This window comes from Canis lupus, chromosome 37 (assembly GCF_003254725.2).
Source record: "Canis lupus dingo isolate Sandy chromosome 37, ASM325472v2, whole genome shotgun sequence".
NCBI classification, from domain to species: Eukaryota; Metazoa; Chordata; class Mammalia; order Carnivora; family Canidae; genus Canis; species Canis lupus.
In genome coordinates this window covers 22606628-22621521 of record NC_064279.1, presented here as the reverse complement: position 1 = coordinate 22621521, position 14894 = coordinate 22606628, and the positions used below count along the sequence as shown (strand labels likewise).

General features: G+C 35.9%; 1 protein-coding gene across 2 annotated transcripts in view; it reads left to right on the top strand.

Annotated features, from left to right (window-relative positions):
- The window catches only part of ABCA12 (ATP binding cassette subfamily A member 12), a 169760-nt gene that overhangs the window by 83422 nt on the left and 71444 nt on the right, over nt 1-14894 (top strand). For both annotated transcript variants that reach the window (XR_004812608.2, XM_025441906.3), the window contains exons 10-15: nt 2613-2731; nt 3814-3920; nt 10440-10696; nt 10795-10907; nt 12119-12243; nt 14294-14467. Coding sequence is in view for 1 of the 2 variants with exons in the window: in XM_025441906.3 (XP_025297691.1) it covers nt 2613-2731; nt 3814-3920; nt 10440-10696; nt 10795-10907; nt 12119-12243; nt 14294-14467 (895 nt within the window). In the remaining variant the exon portion in view is untranslated. The remainder of the gene's footprint in view (nt 1-2612; nt 2732-3813; nt 3921-10439; nt 10697-10794; nt 10908-12118; nt 12244-14293; nt 14468-14894) is intronic.

The following is a 14894-nucleotide window of genomic DNA, read 5'->3' as shown; positions in this document are numbered from 1 at the left end:
AATTTTTTGACTTTCGTCCCAAAGGATATATTCCTGTGCTAATGGAAATTTGCACAAATAAAATCAAATAGTAGGATTTATTTTTAGCCATTATTTTTTTTCTGAAATAGGATTTATTCAGTTGTTTATAATCTTTTTATTATTTAATGAGAAGTTCTCCAGCTCTGGGTAAATTCTAGGTAAATTCTTTCCATAAACAACCACCTCCTATGTCTGCTCCCACCTCTAAGATGGCTGAAGCAGATTCTCTTTCCAGAGCAATCAAGTGGCCTTGGACCCCGGCTAGGATGCCATAGTCCAAATAGTCAGGTCTTTTAAACACATTCCTAATATAGCCATCAAAAAATTAAAAAAAAAAACACAACTTTGTATTGAGACCAGGCTTATTGTTGAAACCAGTAGCTTTATCAGAGCCTTGAGGATCCATAGCATTGATAATACTAGCACTTTAGACCACAGATTCTGCAGCTAGCTGACAGTATTAGGAAGAATTCAGTACTTTTAAGATGGTTCTTGTTAAGATTGATGAAATTAAGGAATTTCTTATCTTTGAACTTCCTTTCCATTACCATTTTAAAATAATTACAGAGTGGCAATATTTGGCATAAGATAAAAGGCTTTTTTTAGTCCAGAGTTTTCTAAAGAAGGCTGCTCAAAAATATTTTTCCCTCATTGCTTTTCTCCCTCTTTATTATTTTTGCCCTAAGGTTATTATTTGTATTATTCTGTGTGTGTGTGTGTGTGTGTGTGTGTGTGTGTGTGTGCATGCATAAGCTCATCCTTCATTGCAAACATTTTTGGAAAAAAGTAGGATTATATACAAAGATACATAAATGGTTTAAAAGAATTATCAGATGTTTATACTAAAGAAGTGACATATAGATGTGGAATCTTAATTTTCAGAGTACATTAAACGCAGTCGTCAAAATCTTGGCAGTCACATGTTTTTCCTGAAACTAAGAAGAATGGCTTAGAAATTTCAAGGTCATTTTTAGTGCAACATTCTTCTACTTCTTCTATTTTAAGCTTGAAAATTCACCATGAGAATTCCTTATATAATTTCATGTAGAAGGTTAGACCAATATTTTGCTATTGAGCACTGTACCAGGATGCAAATGGCTCTATGCTATAACTACAACACATGGAAATGGTTACCGTTTTTTATATGGAGGCTATCAATTGTAGTTATTTATCTTTATATTTTTAAAGATTTTTATTTATTTGCTAGAGAGAGAGCAGGGTGAGAGAAAGAGCATGCCCCCCCCACACATACACACACACACACTAGTGGGGGGAGGGACAGAGGGAGAGGAAGAAGCAGCTTCCCAGCTGAGCAGGGATCCGGATGCAGAGCTCCATCCCAGGACCCTGAGATCACAAGATGAGCGGATGGCAGACGCTTAACTGACAGCCACCCAGGCACCTCTATCAATTATTTAAAGGAAAGTTAGCTATCTAACCAATTACCTGTGCTCTGACTACCAAATTAGAGACTTGTCTTGATGTAGATTTTTTTTTCTTTTTAAAGTTCTTCAAGTATCCAGTGGTATTAACCCACATCTCAATACCTTATGAGTGCTTTAATGTTAATGCAAACATTTTCCTACATCTTTACTAGCTATTGCCAGGATGAGTCTCTTCCCTTAGTATTTGAACAAAATCTAGTTAAACATCTGACAGAACTAGTTAATTTGTACATTGTGTTGTTTGATTCAAAGTATATGGTCCCCAAATCAGCTATTGACATTTATTCTCTCTCTTCTGTACCTAAAATTCAATCATAGACACTAAGGGAAGATGTCACCAAATGAAGAGATGCAGCCTCATAGTTGAAGTGACAGAGCATTCAGGACACACACATATTCACTCATACTGATGCCGCAGAAACCCTAGGCTATATTCTCATATGCCAGCCAGGTTGAAAGGAGAGCTGAAAGTGGTTAATTTGAAAAACTGAATTGGTTGCTTAAAGAAAAGAAAAGAACTTATATTGTTCAATTAGATTCCACTATTTTTTAAAATCACAATTAAATAAATTTAAATTTATTTGAAGACTGTTATAGGTGGATGGGATTAGCAGATCATCAGCCCCCTACATCTCATTTGACAAGGGAGGAAACTGAGACCCAGAGGGCATTTGCCAGATTTAGAGGAGAGAAAAAAAGAATAGAAAAGAAAAACATCCAAGACCCGTAGGTTGCACTAACATTGGAAAAAATTCATTGTTTAAAAAAAAGAAAAGAAAAATTATGCATTGTTTATCTGAAATTCAGATTTAACTGAGAAGTCCTGTATTTCATCTGGCAATCCTAGCCCCATATTTTTTTTTCTTTCATGTGCCTAGAAATAATCTTAAGATCATTTATGACTGGATATTAAAATAACTAAATATAAAGATAATAAGTAAATATAAAGATAATGCCCACAGAGAAGTAAGCGCTCAGAGGATGCAGAGCCAGTACGCACTTAGTCCAGATGGAAGATGTTCTACTTAAAGTTTCAATGCTCAAGTCAACCAATGCCAAATACCTGGGGACTTAAGTGATCTCAACAACATAGCTTTATTCTCGTTTTATACAACTTAATTTATATATCCTTTTCTAATTCTATAGGCTCCTAATACTGGAAAACTTTGAAGATGCTCTCTTAAATATATCAGCAGATAGTCCTTATATTCCTTATCTGGCCTGTGTGAGAAATGTCACAGACAGTTTGGCCAGAGGATCGCAAGGTAATACTCTTCTTAGTAGTCAAAATGCTGCTTAGGGTTCTAATTCTGTTCTAAGTTTTTTAAGACATTTGCTTAAAAAATAAAAAGGTTTTTAAAAGATCTTAGTTACCATATGCTCAAGTTTCAGTTTGGTAGTTTGATGTATGAAGGGAATATCTAATCATATTACATTATTACTTCTGTTCCTGCTGCTAATACCCTCTAGCCACCTAGACAAACCTTAATATATGATAGCCATGTAACAGAGAATATGATAATGACCACCCAGACAAACTTGCCAAGTTTCTGGAATTATTAGTAGTTCATATAACCCTTCATGACATTTTCTGTACTCTTAATAATTTTAGTTATCAAAAAATAATGAAGAATGATAATGTAGACTTCCCGAAGCAGGTGTAAATTATATAAACAAAGGATTTTTGTGTGGTAGACTATTTTTACTTCCCACCCTTATACACCTTATTTTCAGTTTTTTGCCTGCATGGACAACCATGAAGATGGCATTTAATCAAACATTTCTTTTCCTTTTTAAAGAGAAACATCAATTTTTCTCACTTTTTTTGAAAGATCTACATTCACTTTTTCCCCCACACCAAAGAGTTCCTGAGACTTAATGGCAAGCAAATAGCACACAAGTATTTAAGCGTGGTCTCTGTTTACTAGGCATGAATTAATCAAGGTTGGAAGGGCGTATCTGTGTCTACAGACTACAAGGTCTTCTAGTATCTGTGTCACAGTGATTATATAATCAATTTCCCCCCTAATGCTTCAACTTAACAGTATATCCAAAAGTCAGAAATAAAAGCAGATTCAGTTCACAAAGAGCCAAAAGTGCGTAGCACCTTTGCTAGAAATATTTTTGTCTCTAAGCAGAATATCTATGAATATTTTAAAAATAATGAACTCTGTAGTCTCCATGGTTCAAGGAAAGGTTAAATTTTTACTTGTCGTATATTTAGATTGAACTACGCCATTATTTTAGGAAAAACTTAGCAATAAATTAGGATAAAGGTATCTTTCAAATAGATTTCCTAAATGACCTTGCGGTTCACATAAGGTAACTCTTCTCTCTTCCTTTACAGAAAATTTAAGACTCCTACAGTCCATAATTTCATTTAAAAAATCTTTTCTTCAAAATGGTTTTTATGAGGACTACTTTTCTTCAGTTCCTGAAGTCCTGAAATCAAAAGTAAGTCATGAAAGAAAAAAATAAACAAATCTTTAACATTTTCTGTAATACTCTGGCAAGATGTAATTTTGGTTTAAGTTTTAATCTGTGTCTTCCTAAATATTGGTCCTATTTTGACTAGATTAATGCCCGAAAAAGGGGGGAAAGGGTTCTTGTGCTATAAAATGGCACTTTGTTCTTAATTAGTGGATATCTTTATATAAAATGACCCATAAAAGCCTAATTACAGCATTCACATACATAAAGGAATGGCTAATAATATAGTTATCTCATTAAACTTCATAATTTCAAAAAAGTATTCATAATATGATTTCTAATTTAATATGTCTTCAGTTTTTAAAACTCTAAAAGTTGATTTTAAAAGCTCGTGTTTAGACTTCACACAGTGTGCAAAGATCTCAGAAGTTGACTAACCTTATTTTATTGTCATCAGAAGCAGAAACTAACAAATAATTTTAAGGTATATGATATTTAAAAAAGGAGAGAAAGCAATAGAAAAAAATTTTAAACTCTAGTTTGAATTGATTCACATTTATTTATTCTTTGTTTAGCTCATGCATATAGTATACAGGTTATCATGATATTCATTTTATTTCTTAAATAAGCCTATTAAAATTTGAAAGCAGCTTTCCTAGTAAGAACAGCAGTTTAATTGAATTTATGTAGGCAGGGATAAAGCAAAATTAGAACTGGTTTATTCAGGGCAAGCAAGATGACTTTCTGTCTAGTCAACGTGGTCCAATTAAGCAGGCATCCAAAACATATGTCCTTGTGTATTATAAGTAGGTATGCTAGTGAGATTACCTACATTTTGTCCTGGTCTTCTACACAAATCAAAATTTCTAATGCACCTAACTTAGCACTATCTTAATTTGTTTGTGCAAATGAAAAGAAAGTTATGCATTCATCTGGAAAATTCCTACTCATCCTTCAAGGACGAGCTTAAATGTCACTTCTGTAATATTAGAGTATTGCCTTTCTCCCTGTTTCCCAGCAAGGATAATGGCGTTGTGTGCACATAATATTTATCCATTCATTCATTCAGTCCATCATCTGTGGTCCCATAACACTAATCTATTTGTTTAAAGACATAATCTCTAACCCCAAAGTCCTTATAGCAATCCACTGTAGCAGATGGAAAAGCAGACCAGTAATTAGAACACAGTGAGATAAGTGTTGTGGTATGTGGACGGGCAGGATTCTGTGTATGGAGGTGGAATATTTAACTCTGATTGTGAGGGATGAAGGTGGAAAGAAGAAATTTCATGGAGGAGATAATGCTTGCTCTTACAGACAGAGTAGGATTGGGTTACAGTCCTACATCGCAGACATGGAGACCTGCATTTGTTAAGACAGAGGTGTGATCCCGAAGGACAGATGCCCTTCTGAGGAGGGCATATGCCCATCTGGAGCAGAAGGTCCCTATAGGAGAGGCAGGAAATGGGACTGCAGAGAGATGGGGCCCAGATCCCAGAGTCCTCTTTCTACTTAGTCAAGGAGTTTGAATCTGATCTGGAAAGTTGTGCATTTGAAGAAAGTAAAATTTGCATTTTAGAAAGAGATCTCTCTGGGAGAGTTATGGAGGACTGATTGGAGAAAAGTCAAGTAGGTGATTTTTGTGGTAAACTAAGCAAAAGTGAGCCCTGCATTATGTCAATGGCAGAGAAAGAAGGAAGAGACCATTTCAAGAGTGGCATAGGAAGTCAGATGATACAACACAGAAGCCATAAAGAAGAGGAGTCTGATACCAATGAGACTTCTGGCTCTTGGAACTTGTTACTTAGCATTATCGTAACTTGTTGTCTGAGTGAGGTCTGTTTCCCACACTAGAATATAAACTCAGATAACATTTTGCCTTCTGTATCCCTAAAGCCCATATCTAGCACATAGTAGGAGCTTAAGACAACTCACGGATATGTGAACAAATGAGGGTGTTAAAATAAAGACCTGGTGATGTAAAGAGCCCTGGTGATGTAATTGCACTACCTGGACAATTATTCATTGTAGTTCTCAACTTGTGAAATAACCGGGCAGCACAAAATATATACCAGGGAAACTGAAACAATAATCCTCAGTCATTTACACTAATGGAATGGGAAATAGATGTAAGAATAATTTAAAACAGCATCCACATTTTAAATATACTGCTCCACTTGAGGGTTACATTATGAAAAAAGTCCTAGAAGCCACAAAGTGGAAATACACTACAATCTTGTCCCTTGGGTAGAAAATCCATTGTCATTTACAACAGGCATGGCTGCTGTCTGCAACTGACACAACCCCTGCATTCCAAGACTGTAAGCTCTGTGAGGAACGTTGTTAAGTCCATCTCTCTACTGTTGTATTCTCAGCACCGAGTATATAGTCTGACCTATGGAAAATATTCAATACATATCACTGAAAGAAGGAAGACAATTTCCTAGAGCTTTACAACAAGAGATGATTTAACTTGCTTGCTTTGCCTTCTCTGGTAGTTAGTATCTTAATTGTGACAGTCAGTTAGGGCCTATGCATTCGAAAACTTTACCTTGTGGTATTTCTAAGAAGGTTTAGACCCTCCAAAATGTCAAATGCTTGCCATTCAGAGATGACTTCTCCTTCTGTTTCTACCCTTCTTTTATAGTCCTGACATTGTATTCTTCCTGAGTTTTTGTGTTTTCTCCTCCCTTCGTTGTGAGAAGGATAGCTTCCTGATTGGGGAACTACTCATAAAGTGGATATTCCCCATACTGGGCAGAAATATGGGTAACACAATGTTTTTATTATAATACCTTTAAATTTTTAAATAGGTGCCTTTCCCTTGCATTTACTTGGCAAGAGCCCAGGAACATTGCTGTTCTATCACTTTTATGACATTTTGAGAGATTTTGGGGAGGGACACAGGTGGGGGCAGAAGGAGAGGTAGAGAATCTTAAGCAGGCTTCATACGCAGCATGAGCCCAATGCAGGGTTCGATCCCATGACCCTGAGATCATGAACTGAGCCGAAATCAAGACTTGGACACTCAGCCAACTGAACGACCCTGATATTTTGAGTTCTTACTTAAATATAACTTAAATTTCTGATTCAGATGCATTCAGGGACCACGGGCACTGGGGAATTTAGTCACAGCTGAACATGGGGTTAGTTTATGGATTATTGTTCAAGTTTGACCTGAGCCTGCCTTTTTCATTATGTGGACCAGGGTCATGATAGAGGAGAGGAGGACTGTATATGAGACTCTGACAAACCTACAATCTGGATTTGACACTAAGTTTGAAGAGAGAATTTTAGTTCTCTGAATTTATGATTGATTATTAATGATCCATGAAACTTCTAAAAATTTAATGCTTGTATTGCTTTTAGAAGAAAATAGAAAATAATGACAAATACTAAATGATCATCAAGTTGCTCCTCAGTGAATGTGTCCCACAATGCATTCCACATTATTGACCCTGAATTAAACCTTTATTTCAGAGAACCAATTCTACTTCAGTAGCATGGCTAGATTTCCAGTTTCTCCTTCAATAATTTTAATCAAGCCAAAATTATATTTTATGGGCTTCTACTGGTTTCTCATATATGTATGTCAAACTTGCAATTAAAAAATATATTTGGGTCAAAAAACATGTATATAGGTCTCTATTGAGTAAAAGTTTCATATTTACTATACCCTCAAAGCTTGATGAAAACAAATTCATTGGGCTACCAGTATTTATCCTTTTATTTAAGAAACCACTAAAAGTCCCTGGAGGATGTGGCAGGGGGGGCTTGGCTCCATTCATTAAAAGTTTAATCATGTGGGGATCCCTGGGTGGCGCAGCGGTTTGGCGCCTGCCTTTGGCCCAGGGCGCGATCCTGGAGACCCGGGATCGAACCCCACGTCGGGCTCCTGGTGCTTGGAGCCTGCTTCTCCCTCTGCCTATGTCTCTGCCTCTCTCTCTTCTCTCTCTCTGAATAAAAAAATAAAAATAAAAAATAAAAGTTTAATCATGTGATATTTGGGAAATCAAAGGAAGAAATAGAGTGTCAAACAAATAGTTACAGCTGGTAAAACAATTGGACCTATAATGGAAATTTTCTCATCACAGTAAGACTAGTGAATAGAATTTTCATATGCACGAAGCTATTTTAGATAGTTCAAAGCCAGAAGTCAATTAGAATATTAAATATAGTAAAAAAAACAGACCAATGATATTTACTAAGATAATCAGTGTTTAATTGCTACTGCCTACATGTAGTTACTATAAATCTCTCATCTAAGACACATAATTGTGCCTTTCCCATCTGATATATGGAAAGAAACATCCCTAAACATTTGTTTGTATCATAAGATATTTCATTTCTATCAAAATGCAACTTCTGGTTGAAATTGAAGTTGCAATGAATGACACATACATTTGCTTCTTTAGATATCACTACAAATGATTGGACTTCTCTTTTTTTTTTTTCTTTTAGAGACAGAGAGGAGGGGGAGGAGCAGAGGGAGAGGGAGAGAGAATCTTAAGCAGGCTCCACACACTCAGCATGGAGCCCAGTGTGGGGCTCGATCGTATGACCCTGAGATCATGACCTGTGCTGAAATCAAGAGTCAGATGCTTAAGTGACTGAGCCACCCAGGCATCTCAAATTATTTGATTTCTTAGAAGGAATACCCCCGGGGTAACTTCCATGCACAACAGAACTTTTAAGCACTTCCATAGAACAAAGGCACCCCGTTTCCCTCAGTACATAAGAGGGTGGAAGATAATGTCCAAAACAGCGCAGACACTTCTGAAAATCCAAGTGTATTCCCCATCCATATTTTAAATACAGTCTTATTAAAATGTATGTGATTCACATGCTGCATTTTAAAATAAAAAGCTTTTTTTCTTTTCAATGCATTTTTTAAAATTGTGGTAAAATACACATAACAGAATTTACCACCTGAAGCATTTTTAACTGCATGGTTCGGTCTTGTTAAACATATCCACACTGTTGTGCAACCAATCTCCAGAACTCTTTTAATCTTGCAAACCTCTTCCCTATGCCCATTACAATAACTCCCATTCCTCTCTTCCCCAGCCCCTGGCAACCACAATTCTCCTTTTTTTTTTTTTTTTTAATTTATTTATGATAGTCACACAGAGAGAGAGAGAGAGGAAGAGACATAGGCAGAGGGAGAAGCAGGCTCCATGCACCGGGAGCCTGATGTGGGATTCGATCCCGGGTCTTCAGGATGGCGCCCTGGGCCAAAGGCAGGTGCTAAACCACTGCGCCACCCAGGGATCCCCCCAATTCTCCTTTCTGTCACTATGAATTTGACTAGTCTACATAACTCATTTAAGTGAAATCATCCAGTATTTATTTTTTTTGTCACTGGCTTATTTCACACAGCACAAGATCCTCCAGATTCATCCGTGTTGTAGCATGTGTCAGAATTTCTTTCCTTTTTAAGGCAGAATAATATCCCATTGTGTGTATACATTACTACCCTGTGTTTACCCATTCATCTGTCAGTGAACACTTGGGTTGCTTTTGCCTCTTAGTTATTGTGAATAATGTTGCCATGGGCCTGGGGGGGCACAAATATTTATTTTTCAATTTTTTAGATTTTTAAAAAATATTTTATTTATATTCATGAGAGACACAGAGAGAGAGAGGAAGATACAGGGAGAGGGAGAAGCAGGCTCCTTGCAGGGAGCCAATGTGGGACTCCATCCCCAGTCTGGGGATCACCCCTGAGCCGAAGGCAGACGCCCAACAACTGAGTCACCCAGGCATCCCACAAATATTTATTTAAACCTCAGCTTTCAGTACTTTTGGGTATATACACAGAAGTGGATGGCTGGATCAAAGGGTAATTCTGTTTTTATTTCTGAAGAAAACTCCATACTTTTTCCATAGTGGCTGCATCATTTTCCATCCCCACCAGCAGTGCACAAGGGTTCCATCTTTTCCAGCACTTGTCTCTTTCTTTTTTCTTTCTTTCTTTCTTTCTTTCTTTCTTTCTTTCTTTCTTTCTTTCTTTCTTTCTTTCTCTTTCTTTCTTTTCTTTTCTTTTCTTTTCTTTTTCTTTCTTTCTCTCTCTCTCTTTCTTTCTTTTTCTTTTTTTACTTTTATTTTTTATTTACTATAGCTGTTCTAATGGGTATGAGGAAAAAAGACTTTTTTGAAGTTTCATGCCCAACTCATTTTGCTTTCTGCCTTTCTGCGTGATTTAACACATAAACTAAAATATAAATTAGTTGATGTACTTGTGATTTAAATGAGAGAAAACAAAACTACATCTTTTTTAACCTTTGAATCTACAAAATCTAAGTCCGGTTGGGAAATATAGGTCTAATAGGTCTAGAAGTCTTATAAAATTCTTAAGAAAACAATTAACCCAAATGACAGAAAATAATGCTTTGTGTTAAAAACTTGCCAAATGCCAACTAACTAAACACATATGCACATGGTTTTTTTGAAGTAAATAATTTTTGGTTGCTTATTATCAACTACCAAATATTTATAGTAATGTAACTAATCTATTTCCCACTCCTTCCCCCTTCTGGAAAGCTGTCTCAACTTCGAAACGTGACCGAACTTCTTTGCGAATCTGAAACTTTCGATTCAATACAGAGAATGTGCCAGCTCTCTGACGTGAACTTTAGGAACCTATGTGAAGAAAGTGCATTTCATGTGCAGCTCCTCGAAGCTGCCGAGCTTGGCACCGAAATAGCAGCCAACTTACTGTACCATGACGATATTATATCTAAAAAACTGAGGGATTTGCTTACTGGGGATCCAAGCAAAATTAATTTAAATATGGATTGGTAAGTATCTCCATTGCCTTTTTCCTTGGCAAAATCCCTTCTCAAATAATTATGGATATGCTTAGTTCAGTTTCTTCTTCTCTTCTGTTTTGTTCCAGGTTTCTAGAACAGGCACTGCAAATGAATTACTTGGAAAATATCACACAGTTAATGCCAACCATAGAGGCCATGCTGCATGTCAATAACAGCGCAGACACTTCTGAAAAGCCAGGTGTTTCCCCATCCATATTTTAAGTGCTGTCTTAATAAGAATGTGTGTGATTCTCATGCTGCAGCTTAAGAAAGGATTTTTTGAAGTTCCCAACCAAACCTGCTTTGTATCTGCCCTTACACATGAGAAACCTGAAGCTTTCAAATATGGTTACTTGTCTAAAATAAACACACAGAAAGCCAGGAGAGGATGAAATAGGGAAATTTGATTTCACAGCAAAAAGACCTTCAAAATTTTAACTAGTTAGACCATTCACCTTTTATTTCACTGATATATTAAAGCGCATTAGCCAGGATGGAATTTATTTACTTCCATGAAAATAATCTGATTTAAAAAATAAAAAAGATGCACTGCTGTCTATAGAAATCGCAATTCAGAACCTCTTATTTATATTCTGAGCATGATGCCCCATGCAATACGTTTCTTCTTTGCATAATACCTCAATACTGAAAAGAAAGGCATTCAGAATCTTGGACAACAGGCAGCTGCAAAATTCAAAGGGCACTAAGTCCAGAAATAAAGAGAGTATATTTGCATAAGGGATACTTCATAAAGAAATTGAAAGATTTTTGCAGAATGAAGATTATAATCTGCTAAAATAAAATCAAAATATTATTTGTTATGCATTAAATGACCCAGATATGAAGTAATTATAATCACTGTCCTAAAAATTTTGAAGTTAAACACATTCTATTTAAAAGTGAGGTAATGACTATTAAAAATCCTTTATAAACTATAATGTGCTGGGCAGACTTAAGGAAAAATGCTCTGCAGAATTATGGTGCAGACTTAGCAAACCTTGTCCTAAGTTGACAATACTATATGATCCATAGTTGAAAAGCATTTTGAATTTGTGTGATGTTTTAAATCAAACAGGGGGATATATATATTTAGTGCATTATATGATCAGAGTCTGTGAGGAAACCCCATTTCTTTAAATCAACTTCATATTGTAGACATTTAAGGAAAATTTATGACCCAGAGCAATCTGTTACCTTGGATCAATGATATCATAATAGAAACAAGTCTAAATCAGATAGAGACAGATCCTAAAGATGCAGAGTTTGCCAAAACGGAGAGACCTCTGCCCCTGACACAAGGCATGTGTATTGAGTGTGTATTTTAGTCTAGAAGGCTTCTCTAATGTTAGTACAACAACTGAAAAAGAATTACATTGCAACCAACATGAGTTTTGTTTGTTTTACCTTCAGGTCGCTTAATAGAAATGTTTAAAAATGTTGAAGAGCTGAAAGAAGAACTGAGGAGAACAACAGGCATGTCCCCTAGGAGTATTGACAGTCTGCTGGCCACTCCTATCCCTGATAACAGAGCTGAGGTGGGGTGTCATATATTCGTACTGACAGCCAGGTCTTTAAAAAAGTTTAAGTCATGTTTAGTATTTGTTGAACACTTTCAGTAAAACACTGAGAAGTCATACCACAGATCTGGTGACTTTTCCATGCAAATGATAAAATTAGCAGCTGAATTCCTAGTGGCGTTAGAAGAAAAATCCTGAAGCAAGATGATTATCACTATCATTTCCTTTCCTTCTACTTCTGAGATAAATTTGCCAGTCTGTCATGATGACATCAGAGTCAGATTTCAGTAACCTAATTGGGGGAAAAGAAAACATCTGACCATTTACAATTTGTTCAAATGAATACTTACTCAGTTTTGCTTTTTAAAAGTCCGAAGACAAGATATAGTGTATAAAATAGATAGGATCCAGGGAATATGTTTTGGTGTGAAAATGAATAATGTCATTTCCTCATAGGCTGATAATAGGGTTTCCCATTGAAATGTCTCTTCTTTTATCCATTTTCCAAATCCATTGTCTGGAAACGTCATAGAAATTTTCCAAAAGAACTGCAGGGCTTAAGACCTCATCCTTTCAAAACTTACGAGTGACAAGGTGTGTCATTTCTAAGCACAGCACAGCTATTCTCCAATATCGGATAAAGTTTTTTGAAAGCCTTTAAGACTGCCTTTGGGAAATATTTAGGTGTACTTGTGTCCTGTTCATTGGTTCCCTCATACAAAAAAAGTAAAACTGCTTTCCCTTCTGTTTTTTTTCTCTTGTTCCCGCAAATGCTAATCATTGACCTTTTCCCCTGTATCTCACCCTTTACTCATTTTTTCCTAATATCTAATTTCAGCAATCAAGTGTTTGACTTCTGGTGAACAGATTCATTTTTAGTAAATAAAAGCATATATATGGAGAGTGTACATTCTTATTACTTTAAAAAGGAAAGAGAGAAAAGTTTCAAGAACCTTGATTTCATAAACTTTTCTCTTGATTTCAACTCAATGGCAATAGAGACCTCTTCTTCTCATATGCACACTCTACTTTTCACATGGCACATTACTGTCCAGGATGGTTAATTCATATTATTATGTAATTCTGGTCTTTTTCTTCTTTGCCCTTTATCTTTTTTTTTAAGATTTTATTTATTTATTCATGAGAGACACACACAGAGGGAGAGGCAGAGACACAGGCAGAGGGAGAAGCAGGCTCCACACAGGGAGCCTAACATGGGACTCGATTCCGGGTCTCTAGGATCCCGCCATGGGCTGAAGGAAGCACTAAGCCCCTGAGCCACCCGGGCTGCCCTATCTCTTGATAGAGATATCTAGAGGATCTTGCATAGGATTATAACTTCAAAACAAAAAGATTATAACTTCAAATTATTTAAAAATGAAATACAATTTACATAAACTAAAATTTCAAGGGAAAAAGAGTCTTAAGCGAGTATTTTTTCCAAACTTAATTCCAGATCAATCCTTTCTTGGTACCATCATTCAAACAAGAAATCTCCGATCATTACATATATTTCTTTGTCTCTTTTTCTCCCTCTTGTTTCCTAAGTTTTCCAGTGAACTCTGGGCTCTCTATAGTTTATTGATAATAATTAGGGCTTTATTATTGTTTTAAAGATTTATTTATTTATTTATTTACTTACTTACTTATTTATTTGAGAGAGAGGGAGGCCTAGTAGATTGGTTGATCCAATAAATAGGATTGATGACAGTAGTATTAGAGCGCATGCGCAAGAAGAGAGAAAGAGAGAGAGAGAACACAATGGGGGCAGACAAAGAGAGAGAAAGAGAGAATCTCAAGTGGACTGCACACTGAGCATGGAGCCTGACATGGGACTTGATCTCATGACTCTGAGATCATGACCTGAGCTGAAACCAGGAGTTGGACACTTAACCAACTGAGCCATCCAGGTGTCCAGTGATTAGTGCTTTAAATGAAAAAAAAATTGACTTGGAGCATAATTTATCATATTATTAAAGGAAATCTAAGGGTAAAGATAAACCTTTCTTTTGAGAGATACCTGTCAAAGGACTGACACCTAAAATCTTTTTCTTTCTCCAACTTGCAGATTATTTCTCGGGTGTTCTGGTTGTATTCTTGTGATGCTAATATGACCTATTCCAACATGGAAGATGAGATGAAGGAATTCTGCAACCTGCCTCTTACAGAAAGATCCCGGCAGTCTTACCTCATCGGACTCACCCTTTTGCACTACTTGGACATTTACAACTTCACATACAAGGCAAGTTATTGTTAGTGAAATATTTTATATTCACAATTTAGTATAAAAATATTTGATTACATGAGGATGCTCCCTGATACTGTAATGAATGAGATCCATTTATAGCTTTTAGAATTATAGCTTTATTTTAGAGCTAAATAGGACCTTAGTGATCATATACTGCAAATTTGCACATTTTGTAGATGAGGAAATTAATATTATTGCCTTATTAACTCTCAGTTTGTATATCCAAGACCACATATTAAATTCAATATATACATACTAAAGTATGAAATATAGATGTTATGTGTGTGTGTATGTCTGTGTGTATATATATATTTTACAGTGAATCAGCATTAATTTGGTAGGATAATAAAGATTAGAGCAAAGTTTTTTTTTTTTTTTTTTGTAAAAAAAAGTAGGAGGTTTTTTGGTGTTAAAAATGTGT